The 23,739-nt window shown below is 43.5% G+C and overlaps 1 protein-coding gene across 1 annotated transcript in view; it reads left to right on the forward strand.

Annotated features, from left to right (window-relative positions):
- Positions 1-23,739, forward strand: part of LOC128686986 (coiled-coil domain-containing protein AGAP005037) — a gene marked incomplete at its 5' end in the record, with an annotated part of 674,061 nt that overhangs the window by 232,619 nt on the left and 417,703 nt on the right. The window contains 1 exon segment of the mRNA XM_070082672.1: positions 7,401-7,518. Within this exon segment, the coding sequence (XP_069938773.1) occupies positions 7,401-7,518 (118 nt within the window).

Consider the following 23,739-nt stretch of genomic DNA (forward strand, 5'->3'; position numbering starts at 1 on the left):
TTGGCGTTGCTGCTGTTATTGTTGCTGCTGTTGTTGTTGCTTCTGCTGTTGTTGCTGCTGCTCTTGTTGTTGCTGCTGCTGTCGTTGCTGCTGTTGTTCCTGTTGTTGCTGCTGTTGTTGTTGCTGCTGCTGTTGTTGCTGGAGTTTACCTGGAGTTTCCTGGAGAGAGTTCCGGGGGTCAACGCCCCCGCGGCCCGGTCTGTGACCAGGCCTCCTGGTGGATCAGAGCCTGATCAACCAGGCTGTTGCTGCTGGCTCCACGCAAACCAACGTACGAGCCACAGCCCAGCTGATCAGGAACTGACTTTAGGTGCTTGTCCAGTGCCAGCTTGAAGACTGCCAGGGGTCTGTTGGTAATCCCCCTTATGTGTGCTGGGAGGCAGTTGAACAGTCTCGGGCCCCTGACACTTATTGTATGGTCTCTTAACGTGCTAGTGACACCCCTGCTTTTCATTGGGGGGATGGTGCATCGTCTGCCAAGTCTTTTGCTTTCGTAGTGAGTGATTTTCGTGTGCAAGTTCGGTACTAGTCCCTCTAGGATTTTCCAGGTGTATATAATCATGTATCTCTCCCTCCTGCGTTCCAGGGAATACAGGTTTAGGAACCTCAAGCGCTCCCAGTAATTGAGGTGTTTTATCTCCGTTATGCGCGCCGTGAAAGTTCTCTGTACATTTTCTAGGTCCGCAATTTCACCTGCCTTGAAAGGTGCTGTTAGTGTGCAGCAATATTCCAACCTAGATAGAACAAGTGGCCTGAAGAGTGTCATCATGGGCTTGGCCTCCCTAGTTTTGAAGGTTCTCATTATCCATCCTGTCATTTTTCTAGCAGATGCGATTGATACAATGTTATGGTCCTTGAAGGTGAGATCCTCCGACATGATCACTCCCAGGTCTTTGATGTTGGTGTTTCGCTCTATTTTGTGGTCAGAATTTGCTTTGTACTCTGATGAAGATTTAATTTCCTCATGTTTACCATATCTGAGTAATTGAAATTTCTCATCGTTGAACTTCATATTGTTTTCTGCAGCCCACTGAAAGATTTGGTTGATGTCCGCCTGGAGCCTTGCAGTGTCTGCAATGGAAGACACTGTCATGCAGATTCGGGTGTCATCTGCAAAGGAAGACACGGTGCTGTGGCTGACATCCTTGTCTATGTCGGATATGAGGATGAGGAACAAGATGGGAGCGAGTACTGTGCCTTGTGGAACAGAGCTTTTCACCGTAGCTGCCTCGGACTTTACTCTGTTGACGACTACTCTCTGTGTTCTGTTAGTGAGGAAATTATAGATCCATCGACCGACTTTTCCTGTTATTCCTTTAGCACGCATTTTGTGCGCTATTACGCCATGGTCACACTTGTCGAAGGCTTTTGCAAAGTCTGTATATATTGCATCTGCATTCTTTTTGTCTTCTAGTGCATTTAGGACCTTGTCGTAGTGATCCAATAGTTGAGACAGACAGGAGCGACCTGTTCTAAACCCATGTTGCCCTGGGTTGTGTAACTGATGGGTTTCTAGATGGGTGGTGATCTTGCTTCTTAGGACCCTTTCAAAGATTTTTATGATATGGGATGTTAGTGCTATTGGTCTGTAGTTCTTTGCTGTTGCTTTACTGCCCCCTTTGTGGAGTGGGGCTATGTCTGTTGTTTTTAGTAACTGTGGGACGACCCCCGTGTCCATGCTCTGTCTCCATAGGATGGAAAAGGCTCGTGATAGGGGCTTCTTGCAGTTCTTGATGAACAGAGTTCCATGAGTCTGGCCCTGGGGCAGAGTGCATGGGCATGTCATTTATCGCCTGTTCGAAGTCATTTGGCGTCAGGATAACATCGGATAGGCTTGTGTTAATCAAATTTTGTGGCTCTCATAAAAAATTCATTTTGATCTTCGACTCTCAGTCTGGTTAGCGGCTTGCTAAAAACTGAGTCATACTGGGACTTGAGTAGCTCACTCATTTCCTTGCTGTCATCTGTGTAGGACCCATCTTGTTTAAGTAGGGGCCCAATACTGGACGTTGTTCTCGATTTTGATTTGGCATAGGAGAAGAAATACTTTGGGTTTCTTTCGATTTCATTTATGGCTTTTAGTTCTTCCCGCGATTCCTGACTCCTAAAGGATTCTTTTAGCTTAAGTTCGATGCTTGCTATTTCTCTGACCAGTGTCTCCCTACGCATTTCAGATATATTGACCTCTTATAGCCGCTCTGTTATTCTTTTCAGTCGCCTGTAAAGGGAGCGCCTGTCTCTTTCTATTTTACATCTACTCCTCCTTTTTCTTAGAGGAATAAGCCTTGTGCATACATCGAGTGCCACCGAGTTAATCTGTTCTAGGCATAAGTTTGGGTCTGTGTTGCTTAGTATATCTTCCCAGCTTATATCGGTTAGGACTTGGTTTACTTGGTCCCACTTTATGTTTTTGTTATTGAAGTTGAATTTGGTGAATGCTCCCTCGTGACTAGTCTCATTATGTCGGTCTGGGGCTCCACGCATACATGTCTGAACCTCAATTATGTTGTGATCTGAGTATATTGTTTTTGATATGGTGACATTTCTTATCAGATCATCATTGTTAGTGAAGATGAGGTCTAGTGTATTCTCCAGTCTAGTAGGCTCTATTATTTGCTGGTTTAAATTGAATTTTGTGCAGAGATTTAAAAGCTCGTGTGAGTGTGAGTTTTCATCAGAGCTGCCTCCTGGTGTTATTACTGCAACAATATTATTTGCTATATTCCTCCATTTTAGGTGCCTTAAGTTGAAATCCCCCAGGAGCAAGATGTTGGGTACAGGAGCTGGAAGATTTTCCAGACAGTGGTTAATTTTTAACAGCTGTTCCTGGAATTGCTGGGATGTTGCATCCGGAGGCTTGTAGACTACCACAATGACTAGGTTTTGGTTCTCGACCTTTACTGCTAAAACTTCCACTACATCATTTGAGGCATTAAGCAGTTCTGTGCAAACAAGTGACTCTGCAATGTACAGGCCAACCCCCCCCCCTTAGCCTGTTCACTCTGTCACATCTGTATAGGTTGTAACCTGGGATCCATATTTCGTTGTCCAAGTGATCCTTTATGTGGGTCTCAGTGAAAGCCGCGAACATTGCCTTTGCCTCTGCAATCAGTCCATGGATGAAAGGTATTTTGTTGTTTGTTGCTGGCTTTAGACCCTGTATATTTGCAAAGAAGAATGTTATCGGACTGGTGGTATTGTTGGTACTGGTGGGGGATTTTTTTTCCGGCATTAGTATCTGTATCTGTTGGTTTGGAGTGGAGGCCATCGACTGTGGTTCCACTCCAGGAATGACTGGATTTGGTGTACGATTTCTGCCATTTCCTGCCAGTTTTTTTTTCTTCCTGGCACTAAAAAACCTCTCCCTCTTGAGTGGCTGTGGCTACCCAGGTTTTCCCATGGCCTGGATGTTTTGTATCTTTTTGTCCCCTTTAGATGGTATGCCTGGCAATTTAAGTTATAGCACAGTCTTTCCTGTACTGAAGAGGTACACAGTTCAGGGTGAAAAAGCTTACAGGAAGGGAGTTTGCATTTTCCTGTTGTCATATGGGCATGGCATTTTCTAGGGTGGTCATAGTTGCACATTCCATCTGTTTTTCCAGATTTCCCATGCCAGCAGATACCAAGTGCATAGTATGTGCACAGGCTTGGTTTCCGTTTGCCTTGGGTTTCTGTGACTGTATTCCCTGTTGGTGCATGTTTCCCTGTCTTACTTCTATCCTCCCTAGCACCAACAATGGAGCTGCCACCAGTTGTTTTTGGTAATATATCCTCACTATTGCTAGTGGAGTCCTCTTGTTTGCTATTTCCTGCGGTATTTCTAGTTTGCAATATTGGTTTTATCTTATCTTTGACTACACTTGTTTCCCTACTATGGCTCCTGTCCCCTATGAGGTCATTTATATGTATTCCTTCCTGCATATAATTCCCAACTACCTGGACAAAATCTCCAGCTTCACCATTACTGTATCCCAGGACAGCATCTCCAGCTTCACCATTACTGTCTCCCAGGACAGCACCTCCAGCTTCACCATTACTGTCTCCCAGGACAGCACCTCCAGCTTCACCATTACTGTCTCCCAGGATAGCACTATCAGCCCCACATTTACTGACTACCAGAACTTCATCTCCAGCCTTACAGTTTCTGACTACATGGCCAGTATCAAGGGCAGTACCATTCAGCCCAGACTTTTTATGTTCCCATCTGTTGTAGAAAGCTTCCAGGTTTTCTATGAAAGCAGCTTTGATGTTGTCCTCTTTTAATACCCTTGTGATTTTAGTCCACAGATTTATCTCATTTGGGCATACCCAAAAACACTTCCCTGTTTTAACACTGCTTGTAGCTAGTTCTTGGATATCTGCACAAGGGGCGTGACACCAATTTCCACAAAAATGACAATTTACCCAAGTGGAAGCCCGTTTGTTTGACTGACCACAGACTACACACAGCTTCATAATGATTTGAATGGTTGATTTACTGCAATTCTACTAGCAACCTCTTGAATATTCTATTAAAACCTCCTTAAATGAAGCTCTAGCTATTTGTATTTCTGTTTCTAACTGTTTTTGTATATTGGACAGCTTACAGTGCACGTTCCTGATTTATATTTAATGTTTGTGTTTATAAGGGCGCCTACAACCCCATCCGTTTACAGTCTGCTTTATTGTCCAACGAAACCGTTTGAAACCAGTCAAGGGTTCGGACCAGTCGATCTGATCTGATCAGTGGGTCACTTATTTAAAACATACTGGTCGGTGATTTGAGCTAACACATGAAGGATCTACTGGAAATTATCTACCTGAGTAATATGTGATTTGATTGATACAAAAGTATAACTTGCGTATTGAAGAAACCGGTGACTGCTGGCAACTCCTACAATGATGAACGGTTGACCTCAACCCTTGTTTATCAATCGCTGTATCTAGCTTTTCTATTTTTTTTCCGTCTCCACCACAATAAATGCTATATTATCACTATAGTTGACTGGTGGAAATTTTGGAGGAAGAACGCTTTTTCTGTAGTAATAATTGCTTCTCGTTGTGTATATTGCGACCGCTGGTAACTACAGGTTATATGAAATTCACAGTATACGTCTGGTATTTCAAGAAAAAAGAAACTAATGAAAGTCACTCCACTCCACTAAGTACCATTATAATACTGGTTAGTTGCTACTACAACACTGTATTCTGCTATTCACTGGTATCCCTAGATTATATGCGAGTACACTAGCAGGCCAGGAAGATTATTAAAAACAGCTGACCTGTGGTAAGTTTCTGGCGACTTCTGGCACATACAAACTGTTTTGATACAAGTTTCATTTATGTTTTTGATATTGTCTGTTTGTATAATAAATTTAAAAAACAGTTATTCGGTGTTTTATTAACAATTGCAAGTTTGCAACATTCAGATTCTTACTCCCTTTGTCGGGCAAGTGGGAAAATTTTCAGACTTCGGAGATTAGCAATTGCTCGAAAACTAACCATCAGAAATCCATTTACATAGGCTCATTGGCCTTGTATTGAGTTACTCTATCCACCATAGGAGTTCAGTTCGAATTTCTAATTTTATGGCCACTTGCCCGACAAAGGGTTAAGGACCTGATGTTGTAGTTAAGTACTGATAGACTTTTAGCATTGTTTAGGATAGTGCTGGCTTGTGATGCTGTGTAATAAAGGCAGCTACTTTCCAATAGGTTTTGATTGGGTGTCAGATTATGGGTGTCGGATTATGTTGACGGCAGTGAGGGGACTTGAGCTAGAGTTCGTCACGGCCATGCTAGCTGGAGATTCGTCTGTAAAAACTTGCATTTGTGGTCACAGTGGTGCCTGTGCTAACCTTCCTATGGTGTAGAAATATACCTAGTTGGATGAATCTTATTGTGGCTAGCTGGTCTAGTGGCTAACGCGACGGGCTGGAGTTTTGAGACTCTATGACCGCGGGTTCAATCCTGGCCGGGGGTATGGTTTATTTAGTTACCATTTTGTCCTAGGCACATGTCGATTAGACACTAGGCCTGTTGTATATGTGTGTGCATGTGTGTGTGTGTATGTGTGTATGTGTGTGTGTGTGCGTGTTGGTGTGTGTGTGTGTGTGTGTGTGTACTCACCTATTTGTGGTTGCAGGGGTCGAGTCCTAGCTCCTGGCCCCGCCTCTTCACCGGTTGCTACTATGCCCTCTCTCTCCCCGCTCCATGAGCTTTATCAAACCTCGTCTTAAAACTGTGTATGGTTCCTGCCTCCACTACGTCATTTTCTAGGCTATTCCACTGCCTTACAACTCTATGACTGAAGAAATACTTCCTACTATCTCTCTGATTCATTTGTGTCTTCAACTTCCAATTGTGGCCTCTTGTTTCTGTGTCCCCTCCCTGGAACATCCTGTCTTTGTCCACCTTGTCTATTCCACGCAGTATTTTATATGTCGTTATCATGTCTCCCCTGACCCTCCTGTCCTCCAGTGTCGTCAGGCCGATTTCCCTTAATCTTTCTTCATAGGACATTCCCCTTAGCTCTGGAACTAACCTTGTCGCAAACCTTTGTACTTTCTCTAGTTTCTTGACGTGCTTTATCAAGTGCGGGTTCCAAACAGGTGCTGCATACTCCAGTATGGGCCTGACATACACGGTGTACAGTGTCTTGAATGATTCCTTACTAAGGTATCGGAATGCTGTTCTCAGGTTTGCCAGGCGCCCATATGCTGCAGCAGTTATCTGATTGATGTGTGCTTCCGGAGACATGCTCGGTGTTATACTCACCCCAAGATCTTTCTCCTTGAGTGAGGTTTGCAGTCTTTGGCCACCTAGCCTATACTCTGTCTGTGGTCTTCTGTGCCCTTCCCCTATCTTCATGACTTTGCATTTGGCAGGATTAAATTCGAGAAGCCATTTGCTGGACCAGGTGTCCAGTCTGTCCAGGTCTCTTTGAAGTCCTGCCTGGTCCTCATCAGATTTAATTCTCCTCATTAACTTCACATCATCTGCAAACAGGGACACTTCTGAGTCTAACCCTTCCGTCATGTTGTTCACATATACCAAAAATAGCACTGGTCCTAGGACCGACCCCTGTGGGACCCCGCTCGTCACAGGTGCCCACTGTGATACATCATTACGTACCATGACTCGTTGTTGCCTCCCTGTCAGGTATTCTCTGATCCATTGCAGTGCCCTTCCTGTGTGTGTGTGTGTCTGTGTGTGTGTCTGTGTGTGTGTGTCTGTGTGTGTGTGTCTGTGTTAGTTACCATTTTGTGTGTGTGTGTGTGTGTGTGTGTGTGTGTGTGTGTGTGTGAGAGAGAGAGAGAGTTTAATTTAACATTATTGGTTGTCAGTGACAGAGGTGGTTGTAAGTAATTTAGACATAACTATTTGTAGCAATATTGAGACTTAGACACATTTCTCCCACAGAGTGGCAAGTCTGGGGGCTACTACATGACTCACTCCTACCCTCCTGGTACCCCACAAGCCAACGCTGGGGTAGCACCCATACCCCGCGGTGGGGGTCCCAGGCCTCCTTATACCTCTGGTGAGTACCCACACACTCTCCACCTCTATGGGTTTAGCACATTTTATTACTGTAATGACCACTGCCTCTACTGTGGGTTCCAGTTCCTGGACCCATTATGTACCTCTGTAATGTTTTGACTACCGTCCACAAGATGGCTATGCGGTGCATAATAAACATATTAAACTAAACCTCTATTTCCTGCTGCACACATACATTCATTTTCCCTAATTTCTGGTCCCTCTTCACTTTCTCTTTCATAATTTCAACTTTCATTTCTAGTCATTTACATTAATTTACATTTAATTTACCGAACATATTAGTATCTTTACTTAATTTTTCAAAGTTAAATATCCCTGTTTAATTGTTCTGTTATGTCTTCGGTGACTTTTAACTGAGTGGCAGTACATTCGGTTTACAAACGAAGGACCCAAGTTAAATCCTGGGCAGGTCAAGACATACCTGGAGTCTACCTGGAGAACATGTAGACAAGTCTGTTTACACTTGTTGCCCATGTTCATCTTGCAGTAAATATGTACCTGGGTGTTAGTTGTGGGTCGCATCCTGAGAAAAAGATGGAAGGATCCCAATGGTAATGAGCCACACTGCTTGACTTTCTTGGCTTAATTCTTCTCCCGTGTATTTAACAATTCAAAAAACATTTCTTCTGTCTGATCTTGTTTAATTTTTTATTTCTTAAACTATTTGCTTTTTTTTTCATGGTGCGATAGCAACTCTGTTTAAACCTACTTAAAGGTAGGTAGACCTATTCTGTCATAATTTTTCTTTTCATTTTCTGGGACGCCACTCACATAATGCCTTATGTCGTTCATTGTAAAGATGCACACACATTTCCTGCTCAGTGCTTGGTAGCCATTACGTAAGTGGCGTGGTGTAAGGGTGGGTGGTGGTGCACCCACTGTAAGACACCAGTACACATTATTTACATAAGTGGTAAACATGTCTCAGAGCTGGTGAGTGAGGCTCCCACCCATTCTATAATATCCTGGCTGGGCCAAAACCTTCAATCATAGTCCATAACACTAACATGCTGGGTCAGTCACATGTGTAGCGATAACTGCTTCATTCTGCATGCTAGTACCAGCTCACAAGATTGTTTATTATGTCATGCACAACAAACACAAGGTATACTCATAGTTGGTGAGTGAATCTCAAAACTAAGTCATAATGTCTTGCCTAGGCGAAATTTTTAATGTTGGTTTCCTGTGAGATATAATGTTCATAAATACACATATTAACCTTTAAAATTTTAAGCATATTGAAAAATCTGTTAGACTTACAGCATGTAGAATCAACCTGAATGACTTACTAAGTGGTATACAGTACCGACAAGTTGATGAATTTGACACATCTTGACTGAGAGACTTTCTCCCACCAGGGGGGCTTATCAACTTAACACAGACGTGACAGCTAGTGGGTCCTGTCCACATGGAACCATGTTTAACAACTGTAATTTAAACCATGTTTAACAACAACTGTCTCCAGTCTCATGTGCCTAGTGTGTAGTGGAGCAGGGCACCAACATGCGACAGTATAATAGCTGTGATGTTAGTACTCGTACACAACATGTAAGACATCATATCAGCTGTGATGTTAGTAAATGGGCTGGAGCCTCACTGCCAAGCTGTGTGATATACTATGTGTAAATATACTCTAGGACTAGTTGTTTGAGCTAACCTAAGTTGTGTTGTCTCCATAACAACACCCTTGACCATGACAGTTCTTGTGGTGTTCACAGCTGGGGGCGGGGCACCCCCTAAACCGCAGCGGTACGGGGGCGCTGCGGTTGGCCCGGGAGGGCCGGTGGGCGGACCTGTGGGCGGGCCGGTGGGCGGGCCAGCGGGCGGGCCGGTGGGCGGGCCAGCAAGCGGGATGAACATGAAGGGTGGCTTACGGGCGTGTGTCCCCCCGCCTGGGCCTCCTACAGGACCTCCTGACGGTCCTCGTCCACAACACATGGCTCGCTCCTTCTCCTACTCCTCCTCCAGCGCCTGCCCACTGAGGCTTGATCTTCTGTACTCCTCCCAGGGTCAGTGCCACCTCCCTTGTGCCACCAGCGGCAGCCTGCCTGCTTCCCCTGCCACCACTCTTGTGACAACGGCATCCTGCCACTCCTGCCTGCCTGCTACCCCTGGCACCCTGCTACCCCTTCCACCATCCTTGTGTCACAAGCGGCAGCCTGCACCTCTGCCTGTCTGCCTGCCTGCTTGCTACCCCAACCACCACTTGTGCCACAGGCAGCGGCCTACCACCCCTGCCTACCTACCTGATACCCCTGCCACCGCTCTTGTTCTACCAGTGGCAGCCTGCTACCCCTGCCTGCCTTTCTGTCACCCCTATCAGCCTGCCTGCCTACCACTCCTATCTCCTTGCCTGCTACCACTTATGCTACCAGTGGCAGCCTGCTACCCCTGCCTGCCTGCTACCACTCTTGTGCTACCAGTGGCAGCCTACTACCCCTGCCTGCCTGCCTGCCTGCCTGCCTGCCTGCCTGCCTGCCTGCCTGCCTGCCTGCCTGCCTGCCTGCCTGCCTACCTGCCTGCTACCACTTTTGTGCTATTAGTGGCAGCCTGTCACCCCTGCCTGCCTTTCTGCCACCCCTATCAGCCTGCCTACCTACCACCCCTGCCTGCCTACCACTCCTGCCTACCTGAAGTCTACCTGGAGGGTATTCCGGGGATCAACGCCCCCGTGGCCTGCCTACCACTCCTGCCTGCCTGCTTACCACCCCTGCCAGCCTACCTACCTACCACCCCTGCTGGCACCTGCCTGCCTGCCTACTACCCTTGCCGGCCTCTGCCTGCCTGCTCACCACTCCTGCCTGCTTACCACTCCTGCCTGCTTGCCTACTTACCACTCTTGCCTGCTTACCACTCCTGCCAGCCTACCTACCTACCACCCCTGCTTGCACCTGCCTGCCTGCCTGCCTGCCTGCCTGCTACCCTTGCCGGCCTCTGCCTGCCTGCCCGCCACTCCTGCCTACCTGCTTACCACTCCTGCCTGCTTACCACTCCTACCTGCTTGTCTGCTTACCACTCCTGCCTGCCTGCCTGCTTATCACTCCTGCCTGCCTGCCTGCTTATCACTCCTGCCTGCCTGCTTACTACAACTGCCTGCCAGCTTACCACCCTTGCCTGCTGATCACCCCTGCTTGCATCTGCCTGCCTGCCCACCTCTCTTTCCTGCCTGCTGACCACCCCTGCCTGCCTACCTACCTACCACCCCTGCCGGTCTCTGCCTGTCTGCCCACCACTCCTGCCTGCCTGCTTACCACTCCTGCCAGCTTGTCTGCTTACCACTTCTGCCTGCTTGTCTACTTACCACTCCTGCCTGCTTGTCTGCTTACCACTCCTGCCTGCCTACTTACCACTCCTGCCTGCCTACTTACCACTCCTACCTGCCTGCTTACCACTCCTGCCTGCTTACCACTCCTGCCTGCTTACCACTCCTGCCTGCCTACCACCCCTGCCTACCTACCTATCTACCTACCGCCCTTGCTTGCATCTGGCTGCCCGCTTACCACTCCTGTCGGCCTCTGCCTGCTTGCTTACCACAACTGCCTGGCTGCCCACCACCCCTGCCTGCCTGCTTACCACCACTGCCTGCCTGCCTACAACCCCTACCTGGCTGCCCACCTCCCCTAAATGAATGCCTACCACCCCTGCGTGCCTGCCACCCCCGCATGCTTGCCAACCCCCTGCATGCCTGTCACTCCCCCGCATGCCTTCCAACCCCAGCATGCCCACCACCACCACCACCACCACCACCACCCATCATCACACCACCACGATCACACACCACCACCATCACTGCAACTACTACCACTGTCACCACCACCACCACCACCAATACCACCTGTGCCACACTGCATCACCACCACCAGCGCCACCACTAGCATCACCACCAGCATCACCATCACCACCAGCACCACCACCACCAGCACCACCACCACCAGCACCACCACCACCAGCACCACCACCAGCACCACCACCAGCACCACCACCAGCATCACCACCAGTATCACCACTGCCACCACCACTATCACTACCACCACTACCACCACTAAACCCACTACCAATAAACTCACCATCACCTCCACTACCAGTGCCATCATCTCCACCAGTGCCATCACCACCACCAGTGCCACCAATGCCATCACCACCAGTCCCATCACCCTAACCATCAGCACCATCATCATCACCTCCACCAGTGCCATCACCAATGCCATCACCCTAACCATCAGTGCCATCACCATCACCACCAGTGCCATCACCAATGCCATCACCCTAACCATCAGTGCCATCACCATCACCACCAGTGCCATCACCTCCAGTGCCACCACCACCAGTGCCATCACTTTCACCACCAGTGCCATCACTTTCACCACCAGTGCCATCACCTTCACTAGTACCATCACGTCCACTAGTGCCATCAGTGCTGTCACCTCCAGTGCCATCACCTCCACCACCAGTGCCATCACCTTCACTACCAGTGCCATCACTTCCATCAGTGTCATCACCACCACTACCATCACTGTTATTGCCACCACTATCAGCACCATCAACACCAGTTCCACTATGACCAACACTACCACAACCACCACTGCCTCCACCACTACCATCATCACCACAAATCTCACCATCACACTCACTAACACCATCACCACAGCTTCTACCACTAGACTCATCACCACACCACAGTCTTTAACACATGTACAATCACCACCACCACCACCACTACTACTACTAATACACATACACTCAGTGGCCACTTGATTAGGTACACTTGTACACCTGCTCATTAATGCAAATATCTAATCAGCAAATCAGGTGGCAATACTTCAGTGCCTAAAAGCATGAGCACATGGTCATGAGGCTCACTTGTTGCTTAGATAGAATATCAGAATGAGGAAGAAGTGTAATGATCTAAGTGACTTTGACCGTAGAATGATTGTGCCAAACGGGATGGCTTAAGTACTTCACAAACTGCTAATCTTCCAAGATTTTCACACACTACGAGTCCCTAGAGCAGCCGAACCCTAGAAATAATTTTCACGTCTCAGGGAACCCCTACCTAAAAATTATTATACAGTGGACCCTCAGGTAATGATGGCATCACCTAATGTTAAATCCGGCTAGCGATACATTTTAACATAAAAATTTTGCCTCGGCTAGCGCTAAAAGACTCACCCAACGCGATTTGTTTTGTTCCGTTCGAGACGCATCCACTTGCGGCCTGAGCCCTCCTCACTTGTCCCGTGGGTGCCAGTGTTTACAAGCCAGCCACCGCGGTCGCATCCAAACATACAATCGGAACATTTCATATTATGACAGCATTTTTAGTGATTGCACCTGCAAAATAAGTCACCATGGGCCCCAAGAAAGCTTCTAGTGCCAACCCTACAGCAAAAAGGGTGAGAATTACTATGGATATGAAGAAAGAGATAATTGCTAAGTATGAAAGTGGAGTGTGTGTCTCTGAGCTGGCCAGGTTGTACACAGAACCCCAATCAACCATCGCTACTATTGTGGCCAAGAAAACGGCAATCAAGGAAGCTGTTCTTGCCATAGGTGCAACTTTGTTTTCGAATAAGAGGTCACAAGTGATAGAAGATGTTGAGAGACTGTTATTGATGTGGATAAACGAAAAACAGATAGCAGGAGATAGCATCTCTCAAGCGATCATATGTGAAAAGACTAGGAAATTGCATGACAATTTAATTAGAAAAATGCCTGCAACTAGTGGTGATGTGAGTGAATTTAAGGCCAGCAAAGGTTGGTTTGAGAGATTTAAGAATCGTAGTGGCATACATAGTGTGATAAAGCATGGTGAGGCTGCCACTTCGGACCAAAAAGCAGCTGAAAAATATGTGAAGGAATTCAAGGAGTACATAGACAGTGAAGAATTGAAACCTGAACAAGTGTTTAATTGTGACGAAACAGGCCTGTCTTGGAAGAAAATGCCAGGCAGGACCTACATTACTCAGGAGGAAAAGGCACTCCCAGGACGTAAGCCTATGAAAGACAGGCTTACTCTTCTCATGTGTTCCAATGCTAGTGGTGATTGCAAAGTGAAGCCTGTATTGGTGTATCACTCCGAAACTCCCAGAGTGTTCAGGAAAAACAATGTCCTCAAGGCTAATTTGTGTGTGATGTGGAGGGCAAACAGTAAGGCATGGGTCACTAGAGACCTTTTCTATGACTGGTTACACCATGCATTTGCCCCCACTGTGAAAAATTACGTCCTGGAAAATAAATTGGACCTTAAGTGCCTCCTGGTATTAGACAGTGCTCCTGGTCATCCTTCAGACGTGGCAGAGCGACTTTCTAGGGACATGAGCTTCATTAAGGTCAAGTTTTTGCCTCCTAATACCACTCCTCTCCTGCAGCCCATGGACCAGCAGGCCATTGCAAACTTCAAAAAACTCTACACAAAAGCTATGTTTGAAAGGTGCTTTGTAGTGACCACAGAAACTCAATTGACTCTAAGAGAGTTTTGGAGAGATCACTTTAGCATCCTCAATTGTGTAAATATTATAGGTAAGGCTTGGGAGGAAGTGACTAAGAGGACCTTGAACTCTGCTTGGAAGAAACTGTGGCCAGAATGTGTAGACAAAAGGGATTTTGAAGGATTTGAGGCTAACCTTGAGAAGCCTATGCCAGTTGTGGAATCAGTTGTGGCATTGGGGAAGTCCTTGGGGTTGGAGGTTAGTGGGGAGGATGTGGAAGAATTGGTGGAGGAGGACAATGATGAACTAACCACTGATGAGCTGCAAGATCATTTTCAACAGCAAGAGGCCAGACCTGAGGAAACTGCTCCGGAGGAGGGGATAGAAAAATTGAGGAAGTTACCTACTTCAAAGATTAAGGAAATGTGTGCAAAGTGGCTTGAAGTGCAAACCTTTTTTGATGAAAATCACCCTCGCACAGCTATTGCAAGTCGTGCTGGTGACTATTACACTGACAATGTTGTAAAACACTTTAGGAAAGTCATAAAGGAACGGGAGGTACAGGCCTCTATGGACAGATATGTTGTGCAACAGAGGTCCAGTGACTCTCAAGCTGGTCCTAGTGGCATTAAAAGAAGAAGAGAAGTAACCCCAGAAAAGGACTTGACATCTCAAGTCCTAATGGAAGGGAATTCCCCTTCTAAACATTAACAACATCCACACTCTCCCCTCCTCCCATCCCATCAATCATCACCAGATCTTCAATAAAGGTAAGCGTCAGTTTGTGTGTATTAAAATTAATATTTCATGTGGTAAAATTTTTTTTTTTTTCATATTTTGGGGTGTCAGGAACGGATTAATTTGATTTCCATTATTTCTTGTGGGGAAAATTACTTCAGGTAATGGTAATTTCAGCCAACGATGAGCTTTCAGGAATGGATTAATATCGCTAGCTGAGGGTCCACTGTATATCATTATTAATATCTATCTCTTTTATAAACTTAAAATTCATAAGGAAAGTATAAAAAAAAAAAAAACTGAAATCAAACTGTTCAAGAGACCTCATACAGAGGTTTTCATTCATACAGAAAAAATTTACTATATCTGTAAACCCCCCAAAAATAAACATAAATAACCAATATCATGTACAGTGGAACCTCGGCTTACGAATGCCCCACCATGCAAATTTTTCAGGATACGAACAGTCATTTGATCGATTTTTTGCTTCTGGATACGAACGAAATTTCAGGATGTGAACTTTCCCCTCAAGGGAGGTTCCTTGGTGAGGGGCTCTTGATCACGGGAATTGGATCTGTGCTCCACTTTCCTAAATTAATGATAATAAAAATAATGATAATATAATAATAATATTATTACTATTATTATTACATACATACTAATAATAATAATACACTGCAGCAGGCCTGTTGGCCCATACTAGGCAGGTCCTTCACAATCCAGCCCACTAACAGAATATTTGCCCAACTCAATTTTTAATGCTACCCAAGCAATAAGCTTTGATAATTCTATTTACTCATGTGCAGGTCCCACTCACGTCCAACCCCTCTCGCTTGTGTATTTATCCAACACAAATTTGAAACTACCCAAGGTGTTAGCCTCAGTAACCATACTAGGCAGATTGTTCCACTCATCAGTGAGGACGTGTCTAGTGTACTCTCCTTGGACTGAAGCAAGATGCCCTCCATTGAGCAACTTTACCAGCAGCTTAAGGAAGAATTGAGGGTAGCAAAGATGGAGATACGGCGATTGACTGAGGAAAACAAGAGGATTCATAGTAGTCCTCCTGTTGTGAGTCCTCAGGTCAAGAAGGGAACCTGGACAGTGGCTGGACAGCATGGAATGAAGTTGATGATCAAGAAGACGAATGGAAAGGTAGAAACGTGCTACCCGACGAATGTGAGTCGACTACTGGGAACGTCACAACGAACGACACCAAGGAAGGTAAAAATGTTGTTGGGGATAGCCAGATTAGGTATATGGATAGGGCCTTCTGCTTGAAGGATAGGAGTAGGAGACAGAGGGTTTGCTTTCCTGGGGCTGGGATGGAGGATATTGTTAGCCGCTTGGCAACATCATGAACAGTAATAGGATCAGTCCTATTATCTGCCTCAGTGCTGGAGGCAATGATGTAGGCAAGTGTAGAAGTGAGGATTTAGTTAGAAGGTTCAGGACAGCCATAGACATAATTAGGAAGAAGGGGGGGTGCCCAGTTATATGTGGGATTTTGCCAAGAAGGGGTGTTGGAAATGAATGGTTGTCGAGAAATTGGTATTAATTGTTGGCTGGACAAACACTGTAAGGATAATGCAGTACCATTTATTGACAACTGGGACCACTTCTATGGCCGAAATGACATGTATGCCAGGGATGGGGTTCACTTATCCAGGGCAAGTGTGGGTTTTCTTGCTAGCTCAGTTGAGGGGGTTGTTAGGACTTTAAACTAGGATTAGTTAGAGGTATGGGTGTAGAAATGAAAAATAATGAGTATGGATATATTGACTTAGGCTTTGATATTATGAATCTTAATAATAACAAGCTGGGTAATGATAATTCCAGAAATTGTGTAAAAGCAAAGGTGAATAGGAAAAATGTGCAGAAGAAAAAACATATGACTGTATTTTATGCTAACAGTCGAAGTGCAAGAAATAAGATTAATGAACTACGTTTGGTAGTGTGTGCTGAGAACTTTGATGCCATTGCTTCAACTGAAACGTGGTACGATTTAAAGAATCGGGATATGATTGCTGAGTGTAATAATAAAGGGTTTAAGTTGTTCCATGTGGATAGATGTAATGGGAAGGTGGGAGGAGTTGCATTATATGTTCGAGAAAATGTTAATTGTTTCATAAAAACAGGTATAAAAATAGATGGAATAGTAACAGAATCTGTTTGGGTAGAGTTTGTAGAAGGTCAAGAAAAACTAATTCTAGGTGTAATATACCGACCTCCAGCCTTGGATCACGATAGAGGGAGACTTCTTTGGGACGAAATTGTTAGGGCTTTTAGACACACTATTGTAGTGATAGTAGGGGATTTTAACTTTAGTCAAATTGACTGGAATTCTTTGACCGGTAATCTGGAGTCCAGCGACTTTATGGAAACAGCTCAGGACTGTTGTACAGTGTGTAACAGAGCCTACCAGAGGTAATAATTTACTTGACCTAGTCTTGTCAAATAAGGAAACACTCGTAAATAATCTGGAGATCACTGAAGAGTTTGGCGCAAGTGGTCACAAATCCATCACTTCTAGCATTAACTGATTTTCTTTCTGCCGATTATAGTGGACTTAGGGAACACCTGTCTAATCTCATTTGGGGTTACCTAGCTAGTGATTTTATTGATGATGATCATACTTATGATTACGAAGGGATCTGCGTTCATGATTTTTTTCTTAATAATGTACACCGTGCTGAGAGTATATACATTCCCCAGAAAAAAATTAGGTCTAATAATAACGATCCCAAATGGGTTAACAGGGGGCTAAAGCATCTATTAGGGGAGAAAAGGGAAATTTTTAGGTGCATCGGAAGAGGCGAGGTTAACCTTACTGACCAATATGTTCTGCTTAACCCTTTCAGGGTTCACAGGCCCTCTCAGAGACTTGTTCTCAGGGTCCCCCCAATTTAAAAAAAAAAAAAAATTATTTTTTCTTATGAAAAGATAGAGAATCTTTTCCTGATCATAATGACACCAAAAGTATGAAATTTGATGGAAAACTTACGGAATTATGCTCTCGCGAAGTTAGCGGTCTTGACGATGTTTATGCATCGGCGATTTTGCCCACTTTGACCCCTATTTTCTGCCAATTCCAGTGTACTAGTCGACAAAAATCATAATATTTTGCTAGAACTCCATTTTTTCTATCGAATGAATACAAGAAACCACCCATTTACCGATTTCAACTATCCAATACAGTGGTCAGAATTTAGCAATTTTGCCAATTTCACACAAATTTCAGAAGATGCCAATTTCCAAATAGGGTCCAGAATAAACAAGAAAGACATTCCTGGCACTAAAATAACATTTCCTCTGTTCATTAGTCACATCCCCACGCCCCTCTTACATTCTTTTGCTTTCCATTTTGAATTTTTATTCTCACAAAAAATAGAAGATTTACTGTTATGCATATTACTGCACTAGTGTAGAAATGGTATAAATAATATCGACGCACTTGTGAAAGAATATTAGACTCACCAGTTGATGTGTATTGGACGCTTAACATGATTTGTTTACTTTAAAACTTTGGTAAAAATCGAACATTTCTGCTACTTTGAGCTCAAGTTCAAGGTACTTTTCATTGTAAAACCAGTCAAAATCATCTCAATTTCTGTAATATGTCTTCCATTCTATAAAATGAGACCAGGAAAACTAGAATACAACAATAAATACCGTGCAAAAATACAGTGCAAAGTCGCTGTTTTAATCCAAAAACACGGTCAAAGTTTTTTTTTTCTCATTACGCACTGTGTGCTGCAGGATTTTTTTTATACTGCGCTCACTGGCCACATAGACCCATTCTTTCATATGTAGGCCTAGCAGCTTTCTCTCACTAGATTTGAAGGCGCTAGAATTTATGCGTACTAGTACGTCAAAAACCCTGGCGCATAAGCCGTACTAGTATGGCCGAAACCCTGAAAAGATTAAAGGAGAAGTAAAAAAGGGGATTAGAAAGGCTAAACATGACTATGAAATTAGAGTTGTTAATGAATCAAAGACGAATCCCAAGGGGTTCTTTCAAGTGTATAGGATGAAGGTGAAGGAAGAAGTAGGACTTCTGAGAATTGGGAATGGACAGCTGACTGATAACGAACTGGAAATGTGTTCCTTATTAAATGACTATTTTTTGTCAGTTTTTACACAGGAAGACATAAATGAGATTCCAGAAATTAACAATTATTCATTTCCTGATGAATTCAAATTAACTAATGTTACTGTCATGAGGGACATGATTATCAAACAGATAGACAAACTGAAGCAAAATAAGTCCCCAGGGCCCGACGAGTTGTTTTCCAGGGTACTAAAAGAATTCAAGATGGAACTTAGTCAGCCATTAACGAGTGTGTTTAATGCATCCATCCTCACTGGTGTTGTGCCAGAGTTATGGAAGATGGCTAATGTGGTTCCTATATTCAAATCAGGGGGTAAGTCCGTTCCTTCAAATTACCGTCCAGTAAGCCTGACATCTATAGTGGGCAAGTTATTAGAATCAATTATAGCTGACATTATTAGAAGCCACCTTGAAGAGTATAATTTGATTAATGAATCTCAGCATGGGTTCATGAGAGGTCATTCCTGCTTGACAAATTTACTGATGTTCTTCAATAGAACATTTGAGGCAGTAGACAGTGATAAAGAATATGATATTGTTTATTTGGATTTTAGTAAAGCCTTCGATAGAGTACCTCACAAGAGACTCTTAAGAAAAGTGGCAGCTCATGGTATAGGAGGTAAAGTTCTAGCATGGATAGAGGCATGGCTTACCAATAGAAAGCAGAGTTTCCATTAATGGGGTCAAATCTGAATGGGGATTAGTCACTGGTGGCATTCCACAGATCCAACCCACTAACAGAATAAACATACCCAGGCAATAAGCGTTGACAATTCTATTTACTCATCTTGACTGTGTGCTAATGGAGGTACAGGAAGCTGACATCGAAGAAATGCTGAACACTGACAATGATGCACTTGTTGTGCATTCTTTGAGAGATGATGAAATTAGATGAATTGTGATATATAAATAAGCCGTAGAGTTGATATTAGCATCATATTGAAGTATTTTGTTGTGCCTCCTAAGAGCAGGAATTCCACTGGAATGGATTAATGACATTTCAGTTAATTTAAATGAGGAAAATGGACTCAGCATACGAACCAATCGGGATAAGAACAAGGTCATGGAACAGATTAAATTCGTAAGCCGAGGTTCCACTGTACGTATAACACACACAAACAGAATGAAAACAGATAATACCTACTACAATAACTTAATGGTTTATTGACAATGTTGAAAAGGCATAAGATAAATCAAGGCAAATGTCATATAAACAAATAGTATATGGGTCAAGGAAATGTTATTTTTGAAGCCAATTTAAATATTGAAATTTGCTTCTCTAATGTGAAACCTGTGGTTGTCTTGGTACACAAATACTTAATTCGGGGTCGAACTTTAGATAAACACTTTTGGATTTTATCTTCAACTGAAAGGAGACAATTTCTGTCTTTGCTTTTGATACTTGGTAAATAAGAAGAAGCTTGTTCACACATGTAAGGTTAAAAACTGCAGCAATATATTTATTGCCTTCCTGTGAATGGCTGGATACTCTTCATTGACAGAAATCCAGAACTTGTCCATGGAAGGTTAGAAAATCTCATCTTAAGTATACGATCAGACTGTAGATCACAAAGTTCTTCCTCTTCTCTTAAAGTCAGGTTCTCAGGATGAGCGGAAGATTCAGAGTACGGACCTCTCATCCAATCATATACTAATGTTGAAAGGGGGGAAAATAATATTTGATTGTTATCCACAGTTCTTCCAGGTGGGTTTCAATATAAATATAAATTTAAATTTATGAATATAAAATTAAAACACAAAAATTACTCAAAAACCATAACAATGTATCTACCTTATCAGCTAGGAAAATGATAGGATAGATAATGAGAACCTTCAAAACTAGGGATGCCAAGCCCATGATGGCACTCTTCAAATTGCTTGTTCTCTAGGTTGGAATACTGCTGTACACTAATGTTCCCCTTCAAGGCTGGCAACATTGCAAACTTGGAGAGCGTACAAAGAACTTTTACAGCACACATAAGTACGATAATGCACCTAAATTACTGGGAATGGTTGAAGGTCTTTGATCTGTATTCCCTGGAACACAGGCCAGAGAGATGCATGATAATGTACACTTGGAAGGTCCTGGAGGGATTGGTACCAAACCTACACCCGAAAATCACTCCCTATGAGAGCAGAAGGCTCGGCAAGAGATGCAACATTCCCCCGATGAAAAGCAGGGTTGCCATGAGTACACTGAGAGACAACACAATAAGTATCCGGGGCCCAAGACTGTTCGACTGCCTCCCAGCATACATAAGGGGGATTACCAATAGACCCCTGGCTGTCTTCAAGAAGGCACTGGAAAGGCACATAAAGTCAATACCTGACCAACCGGGCTGTGGTTCATACATCAGATTGTGTGCAGCCAGCAGTAGCAGCCTGGTTGATCAGACCCTGATCCACCATGCGGCCTGGCTTCAGACCGAGCAGTGGGGGTGTTGATCTCTGGAACCCTCTCCAGGTAAACACATGATCAGCCTAGTTATCATCATTTCTCTTGGAACTCCTAGCGACCTCTTGCGGAACCCTAGAACTCTGGGGAACCCCGGTTGAGAAACGCTGTTCTAGAGTTTACAGAGAATGGTGAGAGTAGCAATACAGTAAGTGTCAGGGGCCTAAGACTGTTCACCTGCCTTCTAGCATACATAAGGGGGAGTACCAAGAGACCCCTGGCTGTCTTCAGGAAGATGCTGGACAGGCACTTAAAGTCAGTACCTGAAGGTAATAAAACAAAGAGTACGAAATTTGATGGAAAATTGACGAAATTATGCTCTTGCGAATTTTGATATGTCAGTGATATTTATGCATCGGCGATTTTGCCGACTTTGATTCCCATTTTAGGCCAATTATATTATTCCAGTTGACCAAATTCTTAGCTATTTCACTAGTATTACTTCTATTCTATCGATTGAGCACAAGAAATCGCCAAGTCAACTATTTCAGCTACAAAATAAAGTGTTCGGAAATTGGTAATTTGGCCAATTTAATGAAAAGTTCAAAATATTCTAATTTCAAAATAGGGTCCAGAATAAACAATGCAGACATTCCTGGAACTAAACTAACATTTCCTCTGTTCATTAGTTACATTTTCAGGCTTTACAAATGAATTCCATTTTGATTTTTTATTCGCATAATGAATTTTTATTCAAATAAAAAAATAGAAGATTTACTGTTATGCAATACTGTAATAATTGTATAAATGATATCACCACATTTGTGAACGTATATTAGACCCACCAGCTGGCGTGTATTAGATGTGTGGGATCATTTGTTTACTCTTGAACATCGGCAAAAATTTAACATTTCTGCTATTTTGAGCTCAGTTTCAACCCATTTCCATTACTAAAACCAATCAAAATCGTCTCTATTTCTGTAATATATCTTCCATTCTATCAAGTGAGACCAAGAAATTGCAAATACAACTATAAAAAACATATGAAAAAACACTGCAAAGTCACTGTTTTAATCGAAAATTATGGTCTCAGTTTTTTTCTCTCATTATGCACTGTGTGCTGCAGGATTTGTTTTATGTGGTGCACACATACCACATAGATGTATTCTCTCATATCTAGGCCCAAATTTACCGCTCACAGCTTATCAGAATGAGCTGAGCTCATGGTGTAGATCTACAGTTTGGACCCTCAACATAAAGCCATAGATCTACGGCACAGACCCTCAAAGGGTTAACACGAAAACCAAGGGTCCACTGTAACTGGTGTGTAACTAGAGAAAATGTAATTCTTCTGACACTCCTACAAACTGCTTGGTAAACAAATTTCACATTTATGTCAATTTTTATACTGTGGGTGTATGTATCATGTGTTACGTAGCATGTTTATTATATAATTTTGAAAAAATACCTTAGAAGGATTACTGGAAATGTCTATATTAATGTAATATACACCATTTAATGCGCCCAAGAGATATGGCGTCAAGAGTAGAGATTCTTAGTGATTTTAATGTGTACCTGCATGCCAGCAGTGTGTAAATGTATTTAGGTACAGGTATACATAGGTACAGTGGACCCTGACTTACGATATTAATTCATTCCAGAGAGCACATTGTAAGACAAAATTATCGTAAGTTGAATTAATTTTCCCCCACAAGAAATAATGGAAATCAAATTAATCCGTTCAAGTCACCCAAAAGTATGAAAAAAAAAAATATTTTTACCACATGAAATATACATTTTCCTACACACAAACAGAAGGATACATATACAATATATATTGTGTAATGAAGAATAAATGACACTTACCTTTATTGAAGATGTGGTGATGAGTGATGGGATGGGAGGAGGAGAGATGATGGAGTTGTATTATTTTTTGGAAGGGGAATCCTCTTCCATATGGACCATGGTGGTTTATTTAGCAGTTACAGGCGCTAAAAACACTGGAATAATACAAAATATTCCGAATGTATGCATGAAAGTGACCGCACTGGCAGGTAAACATTGGCACACTAACTGAAGGCAGGGCAGCTGAGGCACGCTCAGGCCAGATGGACATGTGGACACTTATGGGACGGATGATGTAAGTCGAGTTTTTCAATGTAGGTCGGGGTCAAATTTTTATGCTGACAAGCATCGTAAGTCGGTTTTATTGTAGGTTGAGGCCATCGTAAGTCAGGGGTCCACTGTATAATTATCAGAGTACAGGTCGGCCATCACTAATCCAGCAATCAGTTATCCAGTTCCATCAGTAATCCGGCACTAATTTCAGCTAGCATAATTTCAAATTTCATGATTATATTGACTCAAATTTCATCATTATTCTGACTCAGAAATTGTGCAAATGGTTGTAAATCCACAGCAGGAAGCCAGTGGAGGAGAAAGCAGTGATGAAAATGAGGAAGACGTAACAGAAAGTCTCTATTGATTGGTTAATTAAGTGTATTCTAACCTAACCACTATGTAATCTGG

Source organism: Cherax quadricarinatus, chromosome 7, assembly GCF_038502225.1.
Source record: "Cherax quadricarinatus isolate ZL_2023a chromosome 7, ASM3850222v1, whole genome shotgun sequence".
Taxonomy (NCBI): Eukaryota; Metazoa; Arthropoda; class Malacostraca; order Decapoda; family Parastacidae; genus Cherax; species Cherax quadricarinatus.